Source organism: Elephantulus edwardii, unplaced genomic scaffold (assembly GCF_000299155.1).
Source record: "Elephantulus edwardii isolate Elephantulus edwardi_28Jun2011 unplaced genomic scaffold, EleEdw1.0 scaffold00189, whole genome shotgun sequence".
Lineage (NCBI taxonomy): Eukaryota > Metazoa > Chordata > Mammalia > Macroscelidea > Macroscelididae > Elephantulus > Elephantulus edwardii.
In genome coordinates this window covers 4,836,810-4,862,998 of record NW_006399939.1, presented here as the reverse complement: position 1 = coordinate 4,862,998, position 26,189 = coordinate 4,836,810, and the positions used below count along the sequence as shown (strand labels likewise).

Here is a 26,189-nt window from a genome sequence, read left to right as displayed (position 1 = left end):
CAGATGCTTTGCTGGTGAAGGAGGGATAATCTCATCCTGTACCAGTCAGATCTGATTTGACAGTACACACACACACACACACACACACACACACACACACACAGTACAACTTCTCCATTTCTAGCTACGTCAGCTGCGAAGCTCCTATTCAGCCTCCAAGGTCCAACCCAAATGACCCCAGCTAGGAAGCCCCACTGCTTGTGTCCCTTTCCCCGGGGGCTCCCCACACATAAACCACACAAAAGCTGGGTGCTAGGGGGTCCACTCTAAAGTAGAAATGTGCTCCATAGGAATTCCCAAGGCTGGCTTTTCAGAAGTAAATTGCCAGGCTTAGTCCTCCAATGCCCTCCCTCAAAGCTCTCTAACCAAACCACGGTAACCCATTGCCCCGTGTAACCTAAAATCCCCACTGCCTACTCAGGGCAACCCTTTATCGGGGGTCTGAAGCTGGAAATAGATCTTAATGGGAGCAGGCTGCCTTATCTTTCTCCCAGAGATTAGTGGCTGATGGATTCAAACCACCAAGCTTCCAGTTAGCAGAGAAATATATAACCCACTAGGCCACAATGTGTGACAGGTACATTTATTTGCAACATCTTCCTGCATCTCGGGGAGTGGGGGATGCTCTTCACTTCTATGGTGTTGGCAGCCAGGTCCTGCACCGTTGCCATGACGGCAGCCAACAACAACAACCGCCTATGAGAACAAGGATGGGTGTAGCAGCCAGAGGAGGCTGCAGGGTGTGAGGGGCCCAGGGGAGACCTTTCTACCCTCTGTGGTTCTCCCCGCCCTTTGGTTGGGTAGACGAGCAGTCTCTTTCCCCTTTCATCACTCATCCTTGTTCTAAATGTCAACTAAACAGAGCAGATTCAGCAACGGTCTGCTCCTTTTCCAACCGTATGCGTTCACGTCAATGGTGCCTGTCGGAATTCTTGGGCAGCCTGATACAGTCAGGATGCCAGTAAAATCCTGTCAGTCACAACAGCTGGCATTTATGGAGCAGGTACCCTGTTCCAGGAACTGGTCTAAGTGTTTTGCTTCTAACACCATATTTATTGCTCAGGAGAGGCTAAATCTTGGAAAGGGACACCATGCTAGGAAAGACTGGAAGATCAGCAAATGAGAAGACCATCAACAAGATGAACTGACATGGTGACTGCAGCAATGGGTTCAAGTGTGTTAGAGATGGTGCAAGTTAGGCCAGGGTTCAGATCTGTGTTCTCAGGGCTGCTATCAGCTGTACTCAACTCGACAGCACCTAGGAAGAACAACAGCAACAAAAAATTCCTCTAAGGTAAATAGTATTTTTTATCCCACAAGTTCTGGTGGTGCAGTCTGCAGGGAGTTGTGCTGCTAACCCAAAGATCACTTCTGTTTGGTGGTTCAAATCTAGCTGGCTCCATGACAGAGAGCTGGGCTGCCTCCTCTCTCTCATACATGCAATTTACAGCTTTGGAAATCCAGAGAAGAGCCAGCTATAAGTCAGTTCTGATTTAAGGCCATGAGAGGGACAGAGGGAGAGAAATCCTCATACCCACTTGATAGAATATGAAACTGAGGCAGGCAGAGAAGTTTAAGTTGTCCAGTGTCACTAAGTTTTTTATGCTGCAAACCCAGAAAACGGGCTTGCAGTTTCAGGCCAATTACACGGCAAACTCGGTTTTTATGAGATTCCAGGACACAAGAAGTTGTGCCTGCCTCTCCCTTCAGGAAGGAGCCCTGGTGGAGAAGGAGGTAAAGTGTTAAGATGCTAACCAGAAGTCCGGCAGTTCAAATCCACTAGCCACTCTGTGGGAGAAAAATGAGAAAGTCTCTCTTTTTATAAAGAAAAAGAAAAAAGAGTCTAGCTTAGGACTGCCGATGGGGCATTCTGTTCTGTGGTGGAGAATCGCGATGAATCAGAACCGATGAGGCAGAAGGGCAGAAGGTTGGTAGGTTAACTCTTCAGGGCACCAAGCTAGAAGACCAGGAGGGAGGAGGGAAGATTAGCAAGCAGGGCTGGAAGCTTGCTCTGCTCCACACTGGCTGGAGCTTCATATGGAAAGGCTAGTGGTTCAAATCCACCAGCCACTGCTTGGAAAAAAAGATGAAGCTCTCTCCTCTCAGAAAGATTTGCAGCTTCAGAAACCCACTGGAGGATTGTCATGAGTTGTAATCGACTCAAAGGCAGAGGCTTTGGTTGGAGGTTTTCTCAAAACAGAACTCTGGTATTCCTGCCACCTTCCTGGGGGTGAGGGGGTGACAGCTGCTTGTCTGCAGCCAGAAGGGTTTCCTGGCTAGTCTCAAGAGCTTCGGGCTTGGCTGTGTTGTCACAAGGCAGGACGTCACTTGGGATGATGGGGCATGAGAATCAAGACCACGCTGGAGAGGAACACAGGGCTGACGCGGGCCAACTGGAGTGGGCAGCGGTCTCTCTCTGGGGTGCCTACCAGCTACATGAGGAAGGATTCTAAGAGGGGAATGGTCCCAGATTGGAGTCTTTAGGGAACCAGTGTGGACCTTACATACATGAGAATGTCTTCAAAATCCAGGTTCTCCTAGGAAGTCAGGCCAAGGTGGTATGGGGCTCCCAACAGCCCAAGCCATGCCTCTGATTCCTTCTCACCAGCCCTGATTCCCAGAAAGTAAGTGTCTCTGAGCCAAAATGCTCTAGCTGGTCAGTCACAAATCTGGAGGTGGGGAGGTGGGCAGGATGACCCGCAGAGGTCCCTGTGGATGCTGGGATTCTGGACAGCACATAAGCAGGCCATGCTGGGCAGCACAGTGAGCCCTCCACCTGGGGTCTCCATCTCTCCCTGCACTGTCCAGTTCTCCAGTGGCTCTTCAAAGTCCAGTCACTTCAGCAGAAAATGAATGGCCCTCTTGGCTTTGTTGGCCTCAGGCCCTGTTTCACAAGGATGGATCCTGACCAGTACCCCACACCCCCCCCTTTTTCTCTTTCCCTCCCTCACTCTCACTCTCTTTCCCTCACTCTCTCTTCACCCCCCTCTCTCTCCTCACTCTCTTCACTCAAGCCCTGCACCATCTCCCTGACTCGAAGTCTTCACTCATGTTACTTCCTGAGTCTAGAATGTTGTGTCTGGTTCCTATACTCGGCAAGCTCCTATTCAACCACCAAGGTCCAGCTCAAATGTCCCCATCCAGGAAACACTGGTGGTTGTGCCCCTTTCCCGGGGGACTCTCACACATAAGTCAAAACCAGCTGTTGTTGAGTCAATTCTGTCCAATGGCTACCCCTGTGTGTGTTAGATCAGAACTGTACTCCACGGGGTTTTCAATGGCTGTCTTTGCCAAAATAAATAGCCAGGCCTTTTCCTCAATTCAAACATCCCAGCTTTTGGTTAGCGGCTGTGCACATTACATGTCGTGCCACCCCAGAACTCTTTCCCCACAAGTAGCATTTGAGACTTTAATGAAACTGTCAATTCCCTAAGGGCACTAACTAGTTCTTCCTCTGCCCAGTATCCAGCCTGGGACAGGTACGTAGCCCCAGCAAACTTACTGGCTGGACAGAGGGTCTGCTCTGTGTCTGTGTCCCACTGACTCCACAGAGCCTGGAACTGGAGTCATTATTACCACTTTGCTGAGCACATACTTGGAGCTTGTTGTCAGGAAGGACCAGTCCCCTGGAAAAGGAAATCATGCCTGGAAAGGGGAGGGATTACAGAAGGAGAGGAAGACCCTCAACAAGATAGACTGACAGACACAGTAACCACACCAATGGGATCGAATATATCAGAGACCGTGAGGTTGGTGCAGGATCAAGCGAGGTTCGGCACACAAGGTCGCAGGGCATTGGAGTTGACCCGATGGCATCCAACAGCAACCCTGAGCACAGACTCAGTCTCAGCTCTAAGTTCTCTGTATCCATTGCCCCATTGCACCCCCATAGCAATCCGACACGGAACAGGAATATTACCATCCTCTACTGACAGATTGCAAAGAGAGCTGGACAATAACTAGGGAGGACAGAAGGAGAATTGATGCCTTTGAGCTGTGGTGCTGGAGAAGAGTATTGAATGTACCGTGGATTGCCAAGAAAACAAACAGATTCATTCTGGAGAGGGTTAAACCAAGCTACTCCTTGGAGGCAAGGATTCTGGGGCTTCGTCTGACATACTTTGGACATGTTTTAAGGAGGGACAGGTCCTTGAAGAGTGACATCATGCTTGGGAGGGTGGAGGGACGGCGCAAGAGGGGAAGACCCTGTATGAGATGGATTGATTCAGTGACTGGGGTAATCAGGATGGGAGTGTCAGAGGCAGTGCGATTGGCACAGGATAGAGCAGGGTTTAGGGCTGTTGTACGTAGGGTCGCTATGAGTCTCAAACGACTCGACGGCACATAACAGCAACAGATGAGAGAACTAAGGCACAAAGAGGTCAAGACACCAGGACAAGCTAAGATCAAATTGTCTACAGGACCTGTAAAGTAGGACAACCAATGTTTACTTCTCTCCTATGGACACCACACCCTGCTGCAGCATTGGGGGGCAGGGATTGCTTGAAACAATACAATTCTCTCATGCTGCCTCCCACCCTGCCTGAGAGGAAGAGGGGCTTCTCCTGGTTGAGGTCTCACAGATGTCTCTCTGTGCCTTGTCCGGACCGAGGTTCTGGCATGTTCCTGAAGCCTCTAGAAACTCAAAGCACTATTCCATCATATTGGTTGTGAGGCTCCTATACAGGGCCCAGCATCCTATTGTCACGGTCAGGCAGATGACGTCAAAAGGTGGGGAAGGTATGTCCAAGGTGAGGGTCATGATTAGTCAGGATGCCAACCCACCAGGTGTCAAAAGCCAAACTAGATTCATGATTCCTCATTGCCCCTCTGCACATGGGTTCCCAAGTGGGGAGGCTGCAGCCACGTGATGGGCTGGGAGGAATTTATTTGATTAATTTTAATGAACATTTATAGAGATTTTGGATTTCCATTCATTCATTGTTGCACTTTTCTCCCTGCCCAGCCCTCCCTGCCCAGTTCACTCCTCTCTTTGAAAAGTAAAAGAAAAATTCTTTCATTGGTATACAATGCCCCTGCACCTTCTCCCCCACCACCCTGAGTACACTCCACTATGCAACCTTAATTCTGGACTCTTGTGATAACCATAATACTCTATCATATATCACTTTTAAATTGCTCTCTCCCTCATATACATAATTTATCCACTTTTTCTCAGTCTTACCCCAACCGTGATATTAGTTCCATTCTACAACAGTGGCACCATGCAGTATTTGTCCTTTTGTGACTGAGATATTTCACTCAGCATAATGTCCTCCAGAGTGTCCCATTTTGAATAATATTTCATGAGTTCCTTATTTTTCAAAGCAGCTTAGTATTCCATTGTGTGAATATACCACAGCTTCTCTATCCATTCATTTGTTGATCAGCACTTGGGTTGTTTCCAACTCCTTGCTATTGTGAAAAAAGCCACAATAAACATGGGTGTACATGAGGAACTATTTGTGAGGTGCATTCCCAGCATCCAGCCTTTCACCCCAGGTCATATGGACTAGGACTACAGTGACCCCAGATCTTCTCCTCATTGCTGTTAAGTTCAAACCAACACCTAGATGACCCTCTAGCAGCTTCCAGAGGCTGTAAATCGAGTGAGATTGTCCACCTTTCTCTCTCTTGGAACTGCTGGTGGATTTGAACCACCAGAGAGGTGTGCTCGCAGCACCGTGCCCAGGGCTCCGGGAGGGCTCAGTCCATGTGGAGGAGTACACAGTGCTGCCAGCTGTGGGGGTGCTGCCTGCCAACCCAAATCCCCTTTGACTTCCACCCCAGTGACTTCACTTCATAATTACTCCTGTCCCACAAGTGGGGAACCTGAAGCAACGAGTCAGAAAAGGGGTATCTAGACCCTTAAGCTCTAGCAGACAGCACTAATCATCTGCCATCCAAGAAGTTCCTCAGAATAATGAATTTGGACAATGGTGGGGCCCAGAAGACCCCTTCCCAAGAATCCTGGAGAACCATCAGCCCCTTTCAAGGTCCTCCCTTCCAGGTGCCTCAGCCCTAGCTTTTTCTCTCTCAATGTGGAACTGGCACATTTCAGGACCCCAGGGGCTCTGAGATCCCGCTCACGGCTTTTACTGGCATGGATGGACACCAAGGTCCTGCAAGAGGACCTGAGGAGGAGAGCTGTGTGCATGCTTATCTCCCCTGAAGGGTGAGCCCCCTCCTTGAAGGTATGCATTCCAGAGATGACCAGCTCAGTGTGGGAGTGGGCCCAGACATGAAGCCATGGGGCACCCAGGACACACTCATTCAGGAGGCATCGCAGCCTCCATCCTCACTCAGAAGCACCACTGCTGCCATGTGTAATGCTCTAGCTCCTTGGATGGTACAGAGATTAATGTGCTTAGTTGCTAACTGAAAGGTTGGCAGTTCAAGTCCACTGAGAGGTACCTCAGAAGGAAGGCCTGGTGGTTGCTTCTGAAAAACCAGCCATTGAAGACTCTGAGGACACATTTCCATGCATTTCCTTAGGCACACGGAGAACTTGGGAGTTCTAGTTCCACCCACAAGCACTCTCCCTTTCCAGCCCACACCTGTACAGACAGGAGAGAGAGAAAGACCCAGACAGCCCCCTTTTTACAAAGGAAGGAGATAGTGAATCAGAGAGCTGAGTGGGCTCATCCAAAGGCACAGGGGGCTTCTAAGAAGCAGCCAAGATGGGAGCCCAGAGCTTCTGATTGCCAGAGAATGCCCAGCAGGAAAGAGAAATTCAAGCATGCAAGAAGTGGCTCGGTTTCCACAGCTCAATGGAAATACAAACTTTGGGGGAAACCTCAACGTCCACCAATCTTTCTGAGCCCTTCTTTTAGCCTTAGACCCGCCCACCTGACAGTATAGGGTGGGAGCTTATACTGAGCACAAGATCCAAGGGGCAGCCCTTCAGGCCTCACAGCTAAAATGCCACCCTCTCTGCATCCTCTGAGTCAGGACACCCACACACACCAATGCCAGCACCTGCCCAGTGAACCAAAACTGTGTGGGTGCCTGTCATCTTCCCCACAGCCCGAAGGCAGAGCCGTCCAGTGCTTCTCCGATGCCCCCACAAAGCTGGCTCAGCATCCAGCAGTCTGCTAAGAAGTGAGTCATTGAATCAAGGCCCGCAGTCCCTTCACAGGTGAAATAGGACATTAGGGCCAGCAAGATGCCTGTCGCATCCTCTAAGAGCAAATGAACCCTTCACCTTGACACCATGACCATGTATGTGGGCATGTCCATCTCCATCTCTCTCTCTCTGTGTGTGTGGGTGTGTGTGTGTGTGTGTGTGTGTGTGTGTGTGTGTGTGTGTGTGTGTCCCTGGGTGTACCCAAGGTCTCAGGGCCTGGAAGATGACACTAGCCTAGCTGACAGGTCATTCAAAGTGGATGTTGTTGTTGTGTACCACAGAGTTGGAACTGACCCATCGTTGACTCTTTGGCAGGTTTTCAGAAGCAGTTAATTGTAGGTGAAGGGCAGGACTTTTTTTTTCATTATTATTCATTTTAATGAAAGTGTACAGGCTTTGGATTTCCATTCATTCATTGTTGCACTTTTCTCCCTGCCCATTCCTCCCCTCCAGTTAGTTCTTCTCTTTGAAAAGAAAAAGAAAAATTCTTTCATTGTTATACAATCCCTCCCCCTAAGTCAGATGAGAGAGAACCATTTAAAAGGGATATGTGATTAGGTATTATTGTTGTGACATGAGTCCAGAACGAAGGCTGCATAGTGGAGTGGGCAGGATTTAACACAGTCATCTGGGCTCGGCTAATGGCTCTGGAAAGAAAGCCCAGGCCGGAGCCGGGCAGAAAGCTGGCACCCGATTCCACTTGCTCTGGAAACCCATTGCCAAGGAGTGACTTCTCCTTTATAGTGACCCCGTGATGGGCAGCTCTGGTGGCACAGTTTATTGTTCGGTCACACTGCTAACCCACAGTGACTCTGCAGGCCCAGAGCTGCCCCAGTGTGGTTTTAAAGACTGTATTCTCTCTGCAGCACTCTCTTGAGTCGTGAGTTCGAATCACTGACCCTTCACTTAGCTGAAGGGCTTTAACTACCAAGGTTCCTTTGCTCTAGAACAGAGGCATCAAAAGTGCCAAAGGTGCCCTCCTGCCCTTCTCAGCCCCCTCTAGCACGTGGTCCCATTTCTTGGCTGGTGGTGGAGGGGGAACCAGCTGTCCTGTTTGATGCACAGGGAAAGTGTGCGACTCACAGGAGGAGTTCCCCGTGAGGGAACAAGAGGAGGGGAGCCAGGATCAATTATTCCCACCCCAATCACTCCTCTCCCACCCAGTTCCCAGCAGTGGACTGAAGAGGTCTGGGGGCAGTGGGTTCTCACCCTCCAAATCACCCAGCTGGGGGGACTCCATTTCTCCTTCAAACTCATCTGTCTCTTACTTGCAGGAAAGGGAGCCCTCATGGTCTAGAGGATAGAGAATTGTGCTGCCAACCCAAAAGTGTATGGTTCAAATCCCCCTAGACAGTATACAACACAAACAACAACATGCAGGAGAGAAGCCCCAAAATGTCACAAGCAATTAGGTACAGGTCTGGGAGCCTGAAGGTTGACAGGTCTAAACCAGCAAGAGGCTTAGCAATCTGCTTCAACAGGTCATAACTCCCTGGAGAGCAGTTCCTCTGTGTACACACAGATGTTGCTATGAGTCAAACGATTCCACTGCAACAGACAACAAAGTGCAGAGAGATGGGGCCATGATGGTGTCCTTTCACTGTGAGCCAGGGCACAGGGCAGAGAGGTTCCCTCGTTAGCTGGGGTGAGCTTTCTAACAGGACAGGGCAGATGGTGCTTACTGGGTGACTCAACCTCCCTGGGGAGCCTCAGAGCCCATGAAGTGACACAGGGCCACTTAGTGTCTAAACTCCAGATGCAAACCTCATGCCACACTGGAGAGGTGCTGTGAGCAGCACAGCGTCACCCCACGGGGCTCGGGGCACACAGATACCAGCACTGGGGAGTGCACAAGGCTCTCACACAGGGGTGTACACACATCAGTGCATGCAGTCACACCCGATGCAGGCCCCTGAGCACACAGGGGACACACCTAGAGGTGGGGTTACCGACCAACGGTGTTTATGCTGAGCACAGGTTTCCGTGAGTCCCCTACAATCACCAACAGGCTCAGGGCTGCCTTAGCCACATGCAAGGAAACTCTCCGAATGAAACCCCAACTCATCCCGTTCTTCCAATGAGTAAACACTCCAACTGCCCTGTAGATGCCTGGAAGGATGTAGGCTGTATGCCATCCATCATGCAGGCGCTCCAGCTCTGTCTGTTCTAGGAAATGGTCCAGCACATGTAACATCCCCTGCCTTGAAGTCCTCCATGGAGTGGCTGAGGCTGTGCTGCAGCCACTGGCAGATTTGAGCCTCTGGGAAGCAGGCTTACCCAGCCCAGCCCAGCTACCTCCAGGACCAGGACCGGGTAGGAACACAATAAATGCAGTTGAGCAGGGACCTGGGACTGCTCAAGGAGCCAAGGGCCCAAGAGTCTAGCTTTGAACCTGGCCCCATGTAGACAGATACCCCACTGGTTTCCCTTCCTCTGCAGTTACACTCTTATCTGAGCCCGGAATCTGCATTCAGCCCTGGGCAGAGGCAACAATGGAGGTAGGGGTCTGGGGAGGAGTGGCCAGTGTCCCCACCGTGGGCCCCTGGGAACCCTCGAACCCCATTTCCACTTCCATGGAAATCTTTGTTGTCTATCTGACTCCAGATTCCCTCCAAATGGTGATGCTAGGGCAAAGAGATGGTATTGGGTCTGAATCGGCACCAGCACAGAGACCCCAGAGGGGTCTTTGAAGTTATCCCAATGCCTGCATTTAATAGGGCTAAACATCAGAATGTGGATATCCACAGCAACCCAACCCAGGACAGAGACCTCAGCGTGGAGGCTCCAGACTGTCTGCATTTTGCCCCAATGCTGCTGCTGCACCGTCATGATCTCCCAGAGTGACCAGCACCCCTCGCTCGTTCTGAGAACCAGCTCCTCTGCCCATATGGCTGCTTCTTCCCTGGGGTCTGGGTACCAGCGACCTGAGCTGCCGACACTCCTCCTCTCATCTGAAATGCGAATCCACTGAAATGCTCACCTGCTCTGATCCCTCCTTAGACACACATTCATGTCCTTGCGCAGAACAACTGACCCTTTTCACTGCAGTCCCCCTTTTCCTTGTCTCAAATATTCTCAGATCTCCAGAGACCCTTCAGCTGTAGCTGAAGCTCAGAACCCAGCCTGCCCACATCCTGCACTGTCACCCACCCCCGCCTCCGAGTCTCCACTTTCCGGGGCACTTTCTCAGAGCCTCAACTCTTTACCCACTGTCTTTTCTGGGGTGCAGACAGGATCAGTGGAGAAAGCTCTTGACTGTGGAGATGGGTGCATGGGGAACCGACCTGCACCACCTTCCACGGCACACTGGGGCCTTCTGCCCAAGACACTGCGTTTTCCATCCCTTTCCTGAGCTGACTGATTTACAACAGGTTATGTGGCAGCTGCTGTCCCCCAGAAGATCCGCACCCCTACACTGGGTAGGAGGGGAGTATACTGCACGGAGGGAGCTGTTTTCATTTGCATCTATGTAGCTGAGAACAGACTATGCCATTGCACTTGTGGAGGGGTCCACTGGGGGTCCACTGGCTACTTCCATCATCCAACCCCCAGGGTGGGGTTCCACTTCCATCACCCCAAAGGCATTTTTGAAAGAAGAGCTTCTTATTTAACTCGTGCCACTGCCTGGTGTGGTGATCCGGGCCCCTAGGCAAAACTGGGCCTGGGAATCGAGAAGTGCTGGGTGGTGTCCGCACCTAGCTGAGTCCTCAGAGCCTCCATTGCCGAATCAGATAGCTCACCTTGTTTCATCAACAGGAGAAGCACCACGGTCTCCTGGGTTGGGTGGCCCCTAGCAGGAGGGTCTGAGGGACCCCACCCCAAACCTGTGAACCCTGTGAGGAGCCTGGGGAGGTTCCAGGTGGCAGCAGTTCACTCCGATTCAGAAATCCTCTTTTCTCAAAGCAACTTCCACCGCAGTGCTGCGTTCCTGGCTGCGACATGCTTGTCCTTGAGCACTGTCTCTTTACTCCCCCTGCCCGCTGAGCTGCGTGGGTTTGGGACGGCAATCACTGCTTCCCTCTCTACTCATTACTTCAGAGATCCGGGGCTCAGGGATCCGCTAAGGTGCCGGACCCCAGACAACGGCACATGGTGCCCAGCCTTCCCTCCTTCCCGGCAGGCAGCAGAGATGAATTCCATGTCACAGCTCCGTGTGGACCCCCAAAGCTGAACAGTTCGCAAGCTGTGGGAAAGAGGAAGGAGCTGAGGCCTCGTGAAGCACTGGCCATAACAAAAGCACACAGCCAGCTGCTCTGCAAAAGGGGAGTCCGCAGGGGGACCTCGGTGCCCGCTTGGCCGTAGGGTTTTGTCTTGTTTTCCTACAGCACCCTAATTTCGTCTAGAAGAGGCAGGGCTTCAGTGAGTCCAGGGTCCCATGATTGGCCAGCTGTGGCAGAAACCTCGCTCTAGAGCAAAGACAGTGAAGACTAGCTGCTTAAGTAATACTCGCATATTCATAAGAATTGCTTAAATAACCAGGCAAGGCCTCCAGCTCTCTGAGGTCTTCGAACATGTCTTAGATAGCTTTTAAAAAAATTCCCTGCATAAGCTTTTGTGCACAAAGAGTATGTAAATATTCAATATCTTGAAGAGTCGCAGTTCCTCAAATACTCAATACATAGCAATTCTTTGGAGCTTTCTTTCCACATAGGAGCTGTGCATTTTACCATAAAAGGCATAATGTAAAATATTGATAGAAAGGACAGTTGCGCAAACGAATTTTAAATAATCCTAGAAGTTAAACTTCTGTGGCTCCATTTAAGAACGTATGTTTTTAGCACAGACTGGGCTTGGCGAGCAATCGTTCTGCAAACTGCCGGCTGTGGAAAATTTACAAAGTAAAAACATTAAAGGCATCTTTCTCCCCAGCAAAACTGACCTGGAATTGCCCTGTCACAATGCCGCCGCCTTGGGACTCCAGCTTTCTCTTGATCCACAATCACCCAGGAGATAGTCCCGCTCTACTCTTGTCTCCACTGTGACTTTGTGGGTTTCTCGCATGCAAAAACATACCGTCCTTTGACTGAAGTTTGCATATGATTTCGATGAGTTTACACACATTTCACTTTTCCATGGTGGGTGGACCCTGTTGGTGCAACGGGTTTAATTGGAAAAATCAGGAACAGCCCTTCAGCGGCGCCCTTGGAATCTCCGGCTCCCAGCGTCTTCCCCGGGCGGCGAGAGCGCACGGAGCGCAGCCGACTTCCCCGCTGGGAAAGCAATCTGCCGGCAACGAAAACCTGCGTGTGCCGAACCGAAAGCGAAAGAGGAGGTCGCGGGCTGCTCCCCGCAGTGGCCCCGCGTTCCCAGCGCCTGGTTTAGGTGCGCCCTAAGTTTTGGGGGTGAGGCGCTGAGAAGTCCTTGCCCTGACCACGATGAGAGTAATTGCACGACCCAGGAACTTTGGAACTCCGAAGCGGCGTGTCTCCCGGGGTGTACGAAGCCGGTTCTGCCCTCCTCGGCTCGGGCAGCTTTTTTGGGAGGCCGAAGCCACTACACAGAGCCACCGGGAGCTGGAGCCCTCGCTTGGTGGAGCGACTTCGTAAAAAACGCGAACTTCTCATCTCTGCAGCCCTAGGTGCCTACGCCTATCACCCCAGAGAGATCACTTGAGATTTAGCACCACAAGGCAAGCAGTGCCAGACAGGATCGGGAAGCTTGCAGCTAGAAAGGAGTTTCCATCTTCCTGGACAACTCAAGCAAGCACTGCCAGTCGAGGCTCCGGCTCCGGCGGCCTCCACACCCCGTGCTCCCTCGGTAAGGCGGCAGATCGGCCCCAGGCCCGCACCGAGGGACGGTCTAAAGAGGGCCCTGGTGCCCGAGGTCCATGAAAAAGTCTCGGAGTTTGTTCCTCAGGTCGGTAAACATGGATACAGCTTCCAAAAGGAGCCTGCCCCAAATCTGAAAGGAGATGGGGGCTCTGAACTGCCTGGGAACTGCCCCACAATCTTGAGGAGGAGGCCGCAGCTTTCTCTGCCTCCACCTTTCCTGGATGCCTGGAAACATCTCCAGGTTGTGAGAATATTTTTACCTCGAAGTGCCTGTCTCCGCCTCGCTTTTGAGTACACACTTAATACAAATGGCAGCCTCCATTTCCCTGCTTGTAAGCCATACAGAGAGTGAACCGCAGAGGGAGGGCCTCCTCCCAGGGCTGGCTAATCTTCACTGTATTCTTCACCAGGTTCTTCACAGCAAACCTACAAGGACCAGAATCACCTCCTTGGCAGAGGGTTCTCAGTCCTCACGCACAGAAAGAAAGAATCGTCTCTGTGGATGGTTGCTGACTGAGAGCGGCTTCCACCTTGGGCAGTCGGGGCCCTGTCAGCGAGTGAACGCCATTTTTCGTCCAACACACCGCAGCTTATGACTCTGCCCTGGCCTGCTTGGCTCTCGGAATTGAGGCTCACAGTCCAAACAGCATCTCACTGGGGTGCAGTGGAAGAGGGCTCTTGTCCCTCAATACAGGCCCATTTACTCCCACAAAAGGTCCAGGCCTTTCCAGTATCACCCAAAAAACAGAAGCAGAAGTAGAGGTTTGGAGGGTTCACATTCTCCCAGGTCCGGCTTTGGGTTGATTTTGTTAGTGTCATTGAGTGGAGACCTTGTGAATAACAGATCCGAAAGCTGTCCTATCCGGTGCCATCCTCGTCATCTCTGACACACTTGAGTTCCATGCTCGCCTTTCGCTTCAGTCCCACTGGCTGTGACTATGTAGGCGTATGGGAAAGGAAGGTCCAGGCTGGTGTGAGGAGATGCTGCAGTTCATAGAGAGGGTCAGGCCTCTCCTCTTTCCCTTTGGACCTGAAGACTTCTAGCATCTTCTAAATAAAAGGTAGGGAGGTGCTAGAACTCTCTCCTTGTCTTAAAACTTGATGGTACATTTCTTTAAAATATGGAAGCCCGATGTAGGGGAAAAACACGTGAACACATGTCCTCTAGCTTTGTACAATGAACCTTTTTGGGAGCCCCAGTCTGTGACTTATTCTTACCATTTTCTCTCACCTGTACTCCCTGAGAGGCAAGGACAAGGGGGGGGGCTAGGTGATGCTAGGAGGGGGCAGGCTGAGCCCCGGGGTCTATGCCTACTTGCAGCGTGCTCTGTCTGCTTGAGGGTGGGCACCTATGTGGAGCTGTGTACCAGTGTGTGTCCCAGTATCTGCAGTGAACAGGCAAGGTGAAGGAAGCTGAGAGCAGGCCCCCAGATCTTTCTAGAGCTGCGCTCAATCCGTCCTGTCCTGTGGACTTGAACACGTGTGGCTGGGGCGAGATACCTGTGTATTTTTGGTGTGTGACCACAGAGGCCCATAAAGCAGATAGGACATGTGTATGCATGTAGATGGAAAATACAGACAAGCATTTGACCGTGTCTATTTGTAGATGTCAAGCTACCATGACTTAGTTTGAGCCTACAGGCGCGTGAGTTTGAGTGTGAGAAATGAGTTTGAGTGTGAGAAAATGTTTACCGTGGACGATTATTCCAGCCAGCGAGGCCTCACTCCTCTCCCCAGGCCTAAAACAAGCATTTCCTTTCCATCTAGCCTCAATCTGCCAAATTGTTGCCCCTCTTAAGAGTGACTCATTGCTTCAGGGCGCCAAGGCCAAGGCCTCAATGGGAGCGCTCTGGCTTCTGATGGAGGTTTTCACTCATCTCAGGGCTTCTCCCTTCCTTCCATGTGGAGACTTCCCATTCAATCCCAATTTCAAGGATGAAGGCAAGTCGAAATTTCTGAGCTGTCCCAGCCTCAGACGCCTCAAAAAGGCTCTTTCAGGGGAAAGCTCCGTGGGCTCTGGGGGCCCAGGCTTGTTCAAGGGGGCTTGGAGGTCATTCAGGTCAGCTCCCCTGAGTTCCTTGCAGGTCCAAAGCCGAGCTCTACTTCCCTCTTTCCGCGGTCGCTCACTGCCTTGGATCTCCCGTGGCTTCCTGCCTCCCATCCCGTTTCTAAACTATTGTTCCGAAGCGGGTTTGCTCCAAGGCTAACCCAGTGAGAGTTGCCCGGGGGAGCCCTGGACTGGCCTCATACCCGCAGTCTCCAACTCAGATCTCGGGCGCCCTAGGCCTCTCCTCATCCACACCGGTGTCGCGGCTCCGTGCCGCGGCTACTCGCGCGCGCGCCCTGGCCACTGCGCTGCAGGCTCCGCACCTGCGACGCTCCCACCTCTGGCACGGCCCGAGGAGCTTCGGGGCCAGCGGGGAAGGAGACCTCGGCAGCCCCGCGGAGACCCCTGGCCGGCGGGGAAGGAAACCTCGGCAGCCCGGAGTCCCGTGTCTGAGCGCCGCACAGCCTGCCTGCTGCAAGGCACCACCCGGTCCGCAGCATTCGTTTTAACCCGGGGCCCCTGGGCAGCGCCAAGCGGAAAGACTTGAGAAATCGCGACAAGGTCGGGTCGAATTTAAAAGCCAAATGTTCTGAGCCCCAAGGCAGGAGATGAGAAGCGGCAGGACGGGTCCTCGAACCCGTACGGAGAAGGCGACCCCGTTTCCCTAGCCGGGTCGTCAGCCCCGCGCGCGTCTCCAGCCTGCCAACTCTCGCTCCCGCAAGCCGAGGGAGCGCATGTTGGCATCTGACGAAGCCCGGGACTCCAGCTTTCCCAGCCCCGCGGGCCCTGCGCGTGCACTCACCGTAGCAGGGGACCTGCAGGGCCGCGTTGTGGCCGCCGCTGCCTTCCTGGAGCTTGAGGCTGCCGTCCGGGGGCGTCTTGCAGGCGCCTCGCTGCAAGTAGAGATGCGGCTGCTGCGCGGGCGCCTGCGGCTGCGGCTGCGGCGGGGGAGGCTGCGGGGCCGGCGGCTGCGGCTGGGGCGGGAACTTGTTAAAGGAGCCCCGCGCCCCGGCGCCACTCTCCAGGGGGGCCGCCAGGTCCTGCTGCCCCGCGCTGTAGCGGGGCCGGCTCTTGGCGTCCCCGAAGCCCTGCCCTTTGGCGGCGGCCGACAGAAAAGTTGTGCCGAACTTGTCGCCACTGGGGAATGCCCTAAAAGGCGAAGAGCCCTCCCGGCTCTGCGACACCGGACTGTAGTAGGCGTCCATGGCAGCGGCCGGCGACTCGCAGTAAGACACGCGAGTCTCTGCATTCATGCCGGGCGTGCGCGGGCGGCGGGCGGGGGCGCGAGCTGGAGCGCGAGGACGCCACCGCGCGCCCCGACCGGGTTTGGAGAGGCGAGGAGGCGGTGGCTGCGCGCTCGGCCGGCCTGCCGGCTGCCTCGCTCCCTCCTCCCCCTCCACACCCGCCTCTCCTCCCCTTCACCCCCCTTTCCCCCTCCCTCCCTCCAGCTGGCCCAGGGAACTTTCGGAGGACTGTAAAAAGATTCAGATGTTTCGGAAAGTTGACCAGATCTCCCAAACCCGCTTAAGGTTTTGAAGCAAAAAAAAAAAAAAAAAAGAGAGAGAAACTTTTTTCTCCCTTCTCCCCTGACTCGCTCCTTCCTTCTCCCCTCCTCCTCTCCCTCTTCTTCTCTTGTTCCCGCCCCTGCCCCTCCTTTTCTCTCTCTTAAAGAGATGCTACTAACTGGCTCGCTAGAGCCTGGGACCCAGAGGCGCCGCAGGGCCTTTCGGATCCTAGGCGGAGCCTGAGAGGTGCCCGGACTCCCCTCAAGGCTCCTGAGGCTCAGCCCTTACACCACGGGTCCCAGCTTTGGCCTAGAGGGAGAGGGCGTGCGAAACTTTAGTAGCAGGTTAAAAAATAATAACAGGTTTTGACGTTCACAGTCAAATGGGCCGCTGGCCTCAGGGCGCGGGCGACTCGTTGGGACGCTTCCGCGCGAGCTTGGCAAGCGCAGCTGTCAAGACTCAAACCTTCCCACCGGTGCCTTTTCCTCGGTTTCCTCCTCAGCACCATCCTGGTTCCTTCAGGAATTAACACTCAGCTCAGTCGCCCTGGGTACGGTCTTGTTAATGACTTCTCTGCAAGTCTAGCGGCCGCACAGAGGGACTCGCGCTCACTCGGCCTCTGTAGAGCGTTGACCTCCCTCCTCTCTCCAGGGGCAGAGCTGCACTAGCCCCCGTCTGCGCCCAGCAGAGGGGACATTCTCCCCGGCACGATGGAGAGTGAGGGGTTCAGAGAGCCACTACCCGTGTGGGGCTGTCACCTGCTTAGTGCTTTTCTGCGTTACCTCACTGTTCCCAGCTGTTAAGCGAATGGCTTAGACCAAATGGGCTGTGATTTCCTCCCAGCGAGCGCGCCTCTCACTCTGGGCATCATCCATCGCAAGAAAAGGAGAACTAGCTTCTCCCGCGCGCAGCCGTTGCGTCTCACCACGGTGAGAAATGGTGATGGGTCCCCAATTTTCGAACGAGCAAGTTGAGCTCAGAGAGGTAGAGTCACTCGGCTGAAGTTACACAGCTGCGAAGTGGCAGCTCTGGGACTGGAGCGCACGCGGAGGCAGCACTGAAAAGAGGGACCGGCTCTCTGTCTGCGAATTGGCTTCGATTGAAGATCAGCTCGAGAAACCCTTGCAGAACCACTGGGGAAAGTCATGGCTCAAGGATGGAGTAACGCAAGGGAGCTTGGAATGGGGTGGGAAGGGAATGGGGGAAAGGATATGAGAGTGGCTGAGCGCCCTGAGTCTAGGAATTTAAATCAACCTTGTGCATCTAAAGTCCTCCGGAGAAAGAAGATATTGGGGGCTGTGCTTCTATCCCCCAGCCCCATGCCGGCTAATCCTGCCCTCACTCCACCCCTTGGTATCTCTGGCCCTTGCCCCCGCCAACGACCGCCGGCTCTCACATCTGGTTTCTATCCCCCATTTTACCTTGAAGTGCTCGTTAATAAAGATATTCCGCAAGCCGCGGCCAGGGGCCCCCAGGCCTGAGCCCCTCCCCCATGGCGACCCGCGCCTCTCAAACCGCAGACCCAAATACACCACGTGAGGTGAGCGAAACCGTGCTAACCCATCCAACCAATCTTGTTATTCTCCCCAGCCACTCCCAAGGGTCTGGCGGTAGCCAGACCCACTTTGCAGATTGGCAGCTCGAGGTTTTAAGAAAGCAATACTTTTTCTAATGGCAAACATGAAAAAGCAGGTGAGCCTACCATCTTTCCAAAGGATTCTGTCCAACTGACGTTTCCTTCCATTCCTATAACTTGAAGTTCTGTTTGTAGAACTAGACCTACTTTTTCTCCTGTGCATTATCCTAAAGGTAATTCCCTCAACCTGTAATTCCCCCAGCCCACTCTTGTGCTTTTATCTGGCTAATACTTTGATCTTCAGTCTAGGGTCTCTTCCCCCCAAAAGCCTTTCCATCTCTCTCAAGTCCAGATGGATGCCTCAATGGCTGTGTCTTTGTCCCGCGGCATCATTGCTTGCTATCTGGGTCCACGCAGTTCCCCAGCTACCTGCTACGTCACCCCACTAATCAGAAGCCCCCGAAGGGCAGACGCCTTGGCGCCTATGGTCCTGCAAATATATGACGAAAAACTATTAAAACTGAGACTGTTAGATACTAATCCCTTCCTCCCTCCCATTGCCTCACATGGCACCAAGTTTCCACCGTCTTTGGGTCGCTTAATCCAAGGCTCCCCTCTCTTCCTTCTCCACAAATACCGCCCCCAAAAACCCCGGTGCGTTTGGGGCCTGTGCTTTCTGAAAGCTGGGGCTAGGCCTTCTTGTTCACCTCAAGGCCTGGCACATTGGAAGAATGAACCCATAAGATGTGTGCTGGATGAAAACACAGAGTGGTTTCCTAGGGATTGGGAGACACGTTGCTATGCCAAGGAGCTTGGAGTTCGAGGCATGAGGCATCGGTAAGCCGTAAGCCGCATGCAGGCGCCCAGATGGTGAAGGCACCCTTCCTCCGTTCCTGGCTGAGATGAAGGGGAGACTAGGAAGCGCTGGGAACCGGGAAGGATAAGGGAGGGGGCTATCCCCTCCGAACAAGTTCAATTGCAGGTACAGTCATCTTCATGCCAGTGCATTCAGCAGTGTTCATCAAAGGACTGCTGGTCCCTTCACATTGTTCTCCAAGTTGAGCTGTTCACTTATTCTCGCATTTCTCAGCCTCCTGGGATTCAAACTCTGAGCACTTAAGAGTGCAGTATTTGATCTCTGCAACCAGTATCCCTCCTTGCCTTGTGCTTGGAACTGTTCCCTCCTTGCAACCAGTATCCCTCCTTGCCTTGTGCTTGGAACTGTTCCCTCCTTGGATATGCACCTGAGCCTTCTGTCATTTTACCCTATAGATGGAGCACACATGCCTGCGAGGCAAAGTGCAGCAGCCTGTTTGCCTGTGTCTTCAGGAGACTATTTTGGGTGTGGGTTTAAATGTGCGAGTGGAAACTCTCACAGGGTCCCTTTGAACGCACCTTTCCGGAAAAAGCAGTAATAAGTGTGGCTGATTATTTTTACGTGCGTTCAAGCACCCGTTCCCTCATGGGTCCATCTATTCCTCCATCCACAGCCGAAACTCGAGCTCCTGCCAGTTCCTCAGCGATAGTGCAGGACGCCCTTCAGCATCTAGGGCTCCCGCTGCTCTTGCGCGCTCTGAGCGCATTCTCCTTCCGAAGTTACAGACTCCCCAAGGGCAGTTTACCTGGCGCCCTTACCACAGACCTTGCCAAGTACCAACTGTACGTCTGTGAACTCTCTGCAAAATCAAGCAGGTCACCAATTCTGCTTCAGAGTCGGTACCCTCACATCCTGGTTAGCTCACCCCCATCTATTCCGCACCACCTCTATTTTTCTTCTCAAAGTAACAGATTCCTTTAGGGCTGAACTTGCCCTCGCTGGGCAAGGGTGGTGTGGGGGAGAGGAGAATTCTTAATTCAAATTAGATCAGACACCCAATGTCACCTCCTTGGGGAGGCCTTTCTGAACCTCCCTGCTACATCCGTAGGTTTATTCCCTCTACAGCCTCTCCTCTCTAGAGCTGAAGCTGTTGCTTGAATCTGCTGATTTATTTGGGGCTCCCCCCACCTTGGACTAGAGCAGGGTGTGAATGGCAGCTGTCTCCCGATGCCTGCACCCTGCACAGTATTTGGCTCTTGGTCCTCCTGCGTAAGTCTCTGTGAAACAGAAGACTGAATGAACGAATGAATCAATGAGTGGAAAGAATGACCAGCCAGAGTGTGACTGCAGAGTCACCAAGTGCATCAGGGCTGGAGCTGTTGGGTCAGCGCTCACGGATAGGGGATGGAGTGGGTTCAAGGGTCCCAGCAGAGGAAAATACACAGCAGGTCTGATTCTGAGTCACCCACTTTGAGTGGGATATCCCCCCACCCCTCGCGTTCTCACCAGGCCAGTGGACCACTCTGAGCCTCGAGTCCCCACTTACCTTAAACTGGCTTAACTGCTCCAAGCCTCAATTTCAGAGCTGGCAAAACACGGACCATAACCACCTCAGCCACTCGCGTGTGCACCAACTGGCGCAGTGTTGCCAATTTGCTGAGAACGGGAGACTCTGAAGATTGCTCGGAAGTGTGGGTCTGCGCAGCAGAAACGATATTACAGGCACCCGTAGAGGGGGCAGAAGAGTTAAGAGAAGCCTGGGGTCGAGGTATTTATACAAATGTTGCGCTCTGCCCCACTGCCTGCAGACAACCTTAGCACACTGCAAATGATAGTAACAAATGTGTACCGAGTATCTGTTTAGATGCCCGTTCATTGCGCACAGCCAGTCAGAGCAACCCCATATTACAGGGTGGAACTGCCCCATAGAGTTTTCTGGGCTGTAATCTGTATCGAAGCGCATCGCTACGTCTTTCTCTGCTTGGGTTTAAATCGCCAAAGTTGGCAGCTGAGCGCTAAAATGCACTTGACCCATCCCACAATGATGGAAAATGAAGCACAGAGAAGTGAAGTCATTGCCTGAAGTGAAGTTCATACAGCAAAGTCTGGGATTCAAACTCCCCAAGCTCCTAATCACTGAGATCTCCGAGCTCCCTGAAGCCAGCCCCAGCTGCAGAACTGCCAAGTCTCCAAGGTGCTCAGAAAAGCTCCCACTTTGCTCAGTGCTGGTGGGGTGGGTGCGACAGAAGTGGTTCCAGTCAGGAGCAGACCTCGTGTGCCCAGCCTCCTGGGACAGAGGTCAAGGCACCCAGCCGCCCTCAACCCTGCCTTAGTCTCCCTGGCATACCTTTCCCAACTCAGCTCCGTTGTCCTCATCTGCCCTGGGACCAGCCTGTCCGACCAAGGTTAGCAGAAAGGCTCTGCACTGTCCAGGAGGGACCCCGAGGTGAGTGGGGCCAAAGCATGCCCAGCCTCCCAGCACACAGGGTAGGGGTCGCTCAGGCGCTCAGAGCTCACAGATGGGCCTCATGAGACCAAGCCCAGGAGCACAGTGCTCCCTGACGACCCTCCTCTTCTGGGGTCTCCACTTCCCGGGACCTGTACCCCGGTGTAGGTGATTAGTGCAGGCAGCTCAGCCAAGAACTGGGGAGCCCTGGGAGTGACCTTGGACCGAATTTGCCTCCTGCCCTCCCCAAAACAGTGTTTATTAAGACGGGGAGCGAAGAGGTCCGATGGAGGTCCGGTGCACCCTGGTCTACCTGGGAAGAGCGTGAGCCCCAGTAAACATAATTGAGCCTGTTCCAGGACTTTGTAACCGCTCAAGCGCTCTTGGGTCTAAGAGCAATGAGTGAGGGTTGTAAAAGGGAGGTTAAAAAAATTTAACAATAGCTAGCCTGTCTTCACCCGCGGGGGTGCGCACCCTGGCCCATCTATATTTACTTCTGGCATCAGATTTCCAGCTCTTATAATGCCAGGCACCCACTATTTTTCCGTCAGGGTTGAGGTCCCCCTATGAGGGCGCATCGAAGCCACGTGGTCGCAAAGGTGAAGCAAAGAGCACGGAGTGAGGACCCATGGCACGGGGAGGGGGCTCTGGCTACAGGGGCGCGCAGGCATCTCAGAGAACCAGGCTGCACCAGTCCTGAGTGTAAGTCTCTCCTCGGCCAGAGCTGCGCGCGCCTTAACTCCTGTTGACCTCGGGAGGAAGTGGTCGGATTCAGACGGCCGCCTCTGGGGTCCAAGCCCGACACTCCCCGCATATCGGTTACATAGATAATTTCAATTCAATGATAATTCCCAAATGTCATTAGCCCAAGCCCGTGGCCGGGTGTTTGGACTGCTGCCTCCTTGTCTTGTCTTGTCTTCTCTCTCTCCGCTCTCTTGAGGTTTCAACAAGTGACTGTAAAAGACTGGCAGCCGGAAGACAGAGGCGCAAGCACCCCACATTTACAGGGGTCCCCGGGCACCCCTGGCACAGAGATATAGTTCCTTAAGCTGCTGTGTGGCAGAAATGACTCTGCTCTTGCCCCCAAACACAGAAGACCTTTCTACCCATTTCTCAGCTGGAGAAGTGGAGGCTTAATAGTACAGGGAAGGGAGAGTAGAGGGCTACAGGGGATGCGAGGACTCCGCACGGTGGAAGTCTCTGGACTGAGGGTTCAGACCCCCCTACAGAGTGTAAAAGAGCTCCCTGCCTTCCAGGAGACCGGGGCAGAGCTGGCCCCTGGGGACAACGCAAACTTCCAAGGCCTCAGTTCCCTCAGACCTGGATCTCGCCCCTTTCCTACCCACTTCACTCTGAAGCCAAACCGTCAGCGTGCCTTCTCTGCCCAGATGGCACGCCTGCCTGCTAGGTGCTGGTCCTCCTTTCTCACCATCCAGAAAACCCCACTGGTGTTAGGAAGAGGCCAAAGGGCAGAGGATTTTATGGGGACAGAGAGAAAGCTAGCTTGCTGATTCTCTCCGACCAGGGAGCTGGGAGCACAAATCCTGGGTCCTCCCCTCCACTTCCCATTGCTCCTCCCCTTTTCCCTCTCCCCTCTCTGTGCATCTCTGGGCACACCCACACTGTCCCCGCCCCTGGCCTCACTCTGCACCCCTCCCAGGGGGGAGCCTGGCCTCTAATTCCTTCTCTCTATCTTCCCACAACCCAGTGCCCTTTCTCCTAGAGGTCTTCTCCGCTGGGGTTTCAGTTCGCCCTCCACTTGTCTGGTGGTCCCCTGGAGGGTCTGTGGGCAGCCAGTGACAGCGGGGGCTGCTGTCCAGGCCTCCCAACTCTCTCCAGGATGGAGTGAAGCTGCACAGTTCATCAGAGACAGAGGGACAGCCTTGGGTCTGAAAAAGGCGGAGGAGGGGAGCGGCAGCAGAACGTGCTGTCAGCAGTTTGGGGTTGGTCCCCCCTCCCCCTCTCACCCCATGGTTCAGAGTCCAGCTTTAGGGTCAGGTTTGAATCCCTTTTCTGCAGTTATCAGCAGTGGAACAAATAACAGGGCCCTCAGTTTCCCCCGTGTACAGTGGAAATAACAACAGTAAACACTTCACAGATACCCGCAAGAATTCAATGAGATCACAGTCTCCTATCATTTCTAGCAGCAGCAATGTTTTGTGGCACTGAGTGGACTCTGGGAGCGAACCTACATAATAACAACAACAAGAACAACAAATCCTCCACTGGGTCGCTAGGTTCCAATCTAGAGTGTCACCTGGTCTTTTCTTCCATGGTGAGTGACCTTTGGTTAGCAAGCAGCCAAGTACCTGGCCACTGTGTGATGAGGGTCCCTGGTAACAGCGTTAACCAACCGCCTCTTCCGCACCGGCGGAAGGAGCTCTGGGAGGTAGTGTGTTAACCACGGTCAGCATTTCTAAACCACTTGCTGATCATCAAGGTGAAGATGAGAATCTCCTCCAGGAAAGGTTCACTACCTTGGAACCCCAGCACCGAGCATTCCCAGGAGCCATGGCAGTGGGAGTGGTTTGGGGGTACACACTGGAAGGTGCCCTGGCAGTGTCCTGCTTTATGTGCTAACCACAAGATCAGCTTGGGTGTGTAGAATCTACCAGATGCTCACCTCCCTTCCCCCAAAGATTTAGTCTTAGAACCCCCCCAGGGAAGATCAAGGTGAGTCAGAATCCCCTCAAAGGCAAAGGGTTGAGGTAAAAGACTAAGTTGCTTTAGACATGAAAGCCCCCTCCTTCAAAGGGGTCCCCACTTGTTCACTCCCACAGCCACTGAATCAGAGCTGACTCATAGGTCTCCCAGAGGCTGCAAACTGCTCAGATTTCACCTCAGGCTCTGGTGGATTCCAACCAGCAGAGAGTTGCCACTTTTGCGTTAGCAACACAGCTCTCCATGGACTTTGTCACCAGAACTCCCTGTAAGAGACCCAGGCATGGCTAACGTGGGTTCCTGTCCCTCAGGGGAAAGGAAACGGATCATCTTCACCCTCCTCTTCTGCCTGCAGTTCTAAGGGTCTTTCCAAAACTACATGAGTTAAAAAGATCAAAGAAATGGTAGGTCCTAAGGTATCGACCCATCGATGCATCTCGTTGAAGGTCTTCCTCTCCTTCCACCATTCCAAGCATGACGCCCTTCTCCAAGGAATAACCTCTCCTGACAGTACGTCCAGTACATTGAGCTGTGGTGCTGGAGAAGAGTATTGAGGAACCAAGGACTGCTAAGAAAGCAAACAGATTCATCCTGGAGAGGGTTAAACTGGGTGGCCCCTTGGAGGCAAGGACATGTTGTAAGGAGTGACCAGTCCTTGGAGAAGGATGTCATGCTTGGGAGGGTGGAGGGACAGCGCAGGAGGGGAAGACCCTCTATGAGGTGGATTGATTCCATGACTGGGACAATCGGGATGGGTGTGTCAGAGACAGTGCGATTGGCACAGGACAGAGCAGAGTTTAGGGCTGCTGTACATAGGGTCGCTATGAGTTGCAAGAGACTCAATGGCACATAACAACAACAACAACAACAATACATCCAAAAGGGTAAGCAGAGCTCTGAACTTGGATAAATGTCGATAGCTGTAGAGGGATTTCAAGTCTTTTGTTCACAGAGTAGTGCTTGTCTCAAAGGCAACAACAACAGTTCCCAAGTTTATGAGGTGAAGCTGCCGCTGTGTTACCTCCAAGGTGTACTCTAGTTGTGTGGGTTGGTGTAAGTGCATGGCCAGGTGTGTACATTAGGGGCTGGTGGTTTTAGGAGCAAAGAGGAAGACAGGGGTGTATCTAGCTCCCCGTTCTACCTCACCTTGAAGTTTAAACTGGGAATTTGTTATTTGTTGCTTCTCACTGTAATCTCACCTCTGCCAGGTGGAGAAGGGTCCTTGTTTGCTGCTGGAAATTCAGAAAGGTATGTCCCTCACCTAGGGTCACACAGTGACCTAGAAATCCTGTACCTCTGTCCCAGCATCCCAGCATACAGAGGTACCCCGTGGAGATGTTATCTGGGTTTATAATCCTTCGCCTGCACTTCTTCTGGGTCTGCTTCATTCCAGGCTTGTGATTTGCAGGGAGAAGTGATGAAGGGTTGGAAGGTTGGGGAGTGCACAGGGCCCAGGGGAGAGCAGGGGAGAAACGCTTGGGTACTCTTGGACTTTGAGAGACTGAAGGAGAGAGAGTCACAAACAGCATTTGGCCCAGCACCTCCCACGTACTAGGTGGTTATTCTAGGTCTGTTACCTCCTGTTCTCACTGGCTGTGCCCCAGCCTCCCAATCCAAGCCCTCACCCTGCGCCTGAGCTGGTAGAATCCTAGAAAGCAAGAGGCCTCTCTTTTACACTATCTCTTCCACCCGCCAAAAGGTGAGATCCTTCTTGTCAGCGCTCCTGGCCCAGACATCTTTCTTTTCAGCCACTCCTAGGCTGCAGCTGGGAGGCCTGGGTCTTGCTGACTAAGCGAAGAAGCCCCAGGAAGCTGGAGGTTCCCCAGCTCCTATTCTGTGGGGGAGTCTGTGTCTCAAGCTCCTGAGAGCCAGAGAAAAAACTGAAAAGGGGGGAATATGGAAAGGCTCTAGAGTAGATAAAGGCAAACCCCACTGTGCACTGGGCTTGGGTGCTAGAGGCCTCTGGAAGCCAGACTGGCCAGAGGCCAGAGGCGGGCTGCAGAGGTGGGCTAAGCCTCCAGTGTGTACTTGGCACTGGTTTGGACCTGGTGCGCTCCAGCAGATCCACAGATTGGGCCAGTCTACATACCCAGTTAGCAGGAAGGGATCAACTCTGGCAAATGTGAAGAGGAGTCTGGGGTGTTGGAAATGAAGTAGAGGCTGGGCAGGGGCCTTTGTTCTGGTTTGTGTACAGGGTAACATGGTCCTGGGCTGTTTCCCCATCTGTTCCGCCATGCTGG

The 26,189-nt window shown here is 53.2% G+C and overlaps 1 protein-coding gene across 1 annotated transcript in view; it reads right to left on the bottom strand.

Annotated features, from left to right (window-relative positions):
• Positions 1 to 16,243, bottom strand: part of ALX4 (ALX homeobox 4) — a 59,814-nt gene extending 43,571 nt beyond the window's left edge. The window contains exon 1 of the mRNA XM_006896750.1: positions 15,747 to 16,243. Within this exon, the coding sequence (XP_006896812.1) occupies positions 15,747 to 16,197 (451 nt within the window). The 5' untranslated portion in view covers positions 16,198 to 16,243. The remainder of the gene's footprint in view (positions 1 to 15,746) is intronic.
• Positions 16,244 to 26,189: the final 9,946 nt, after the last annotated feature.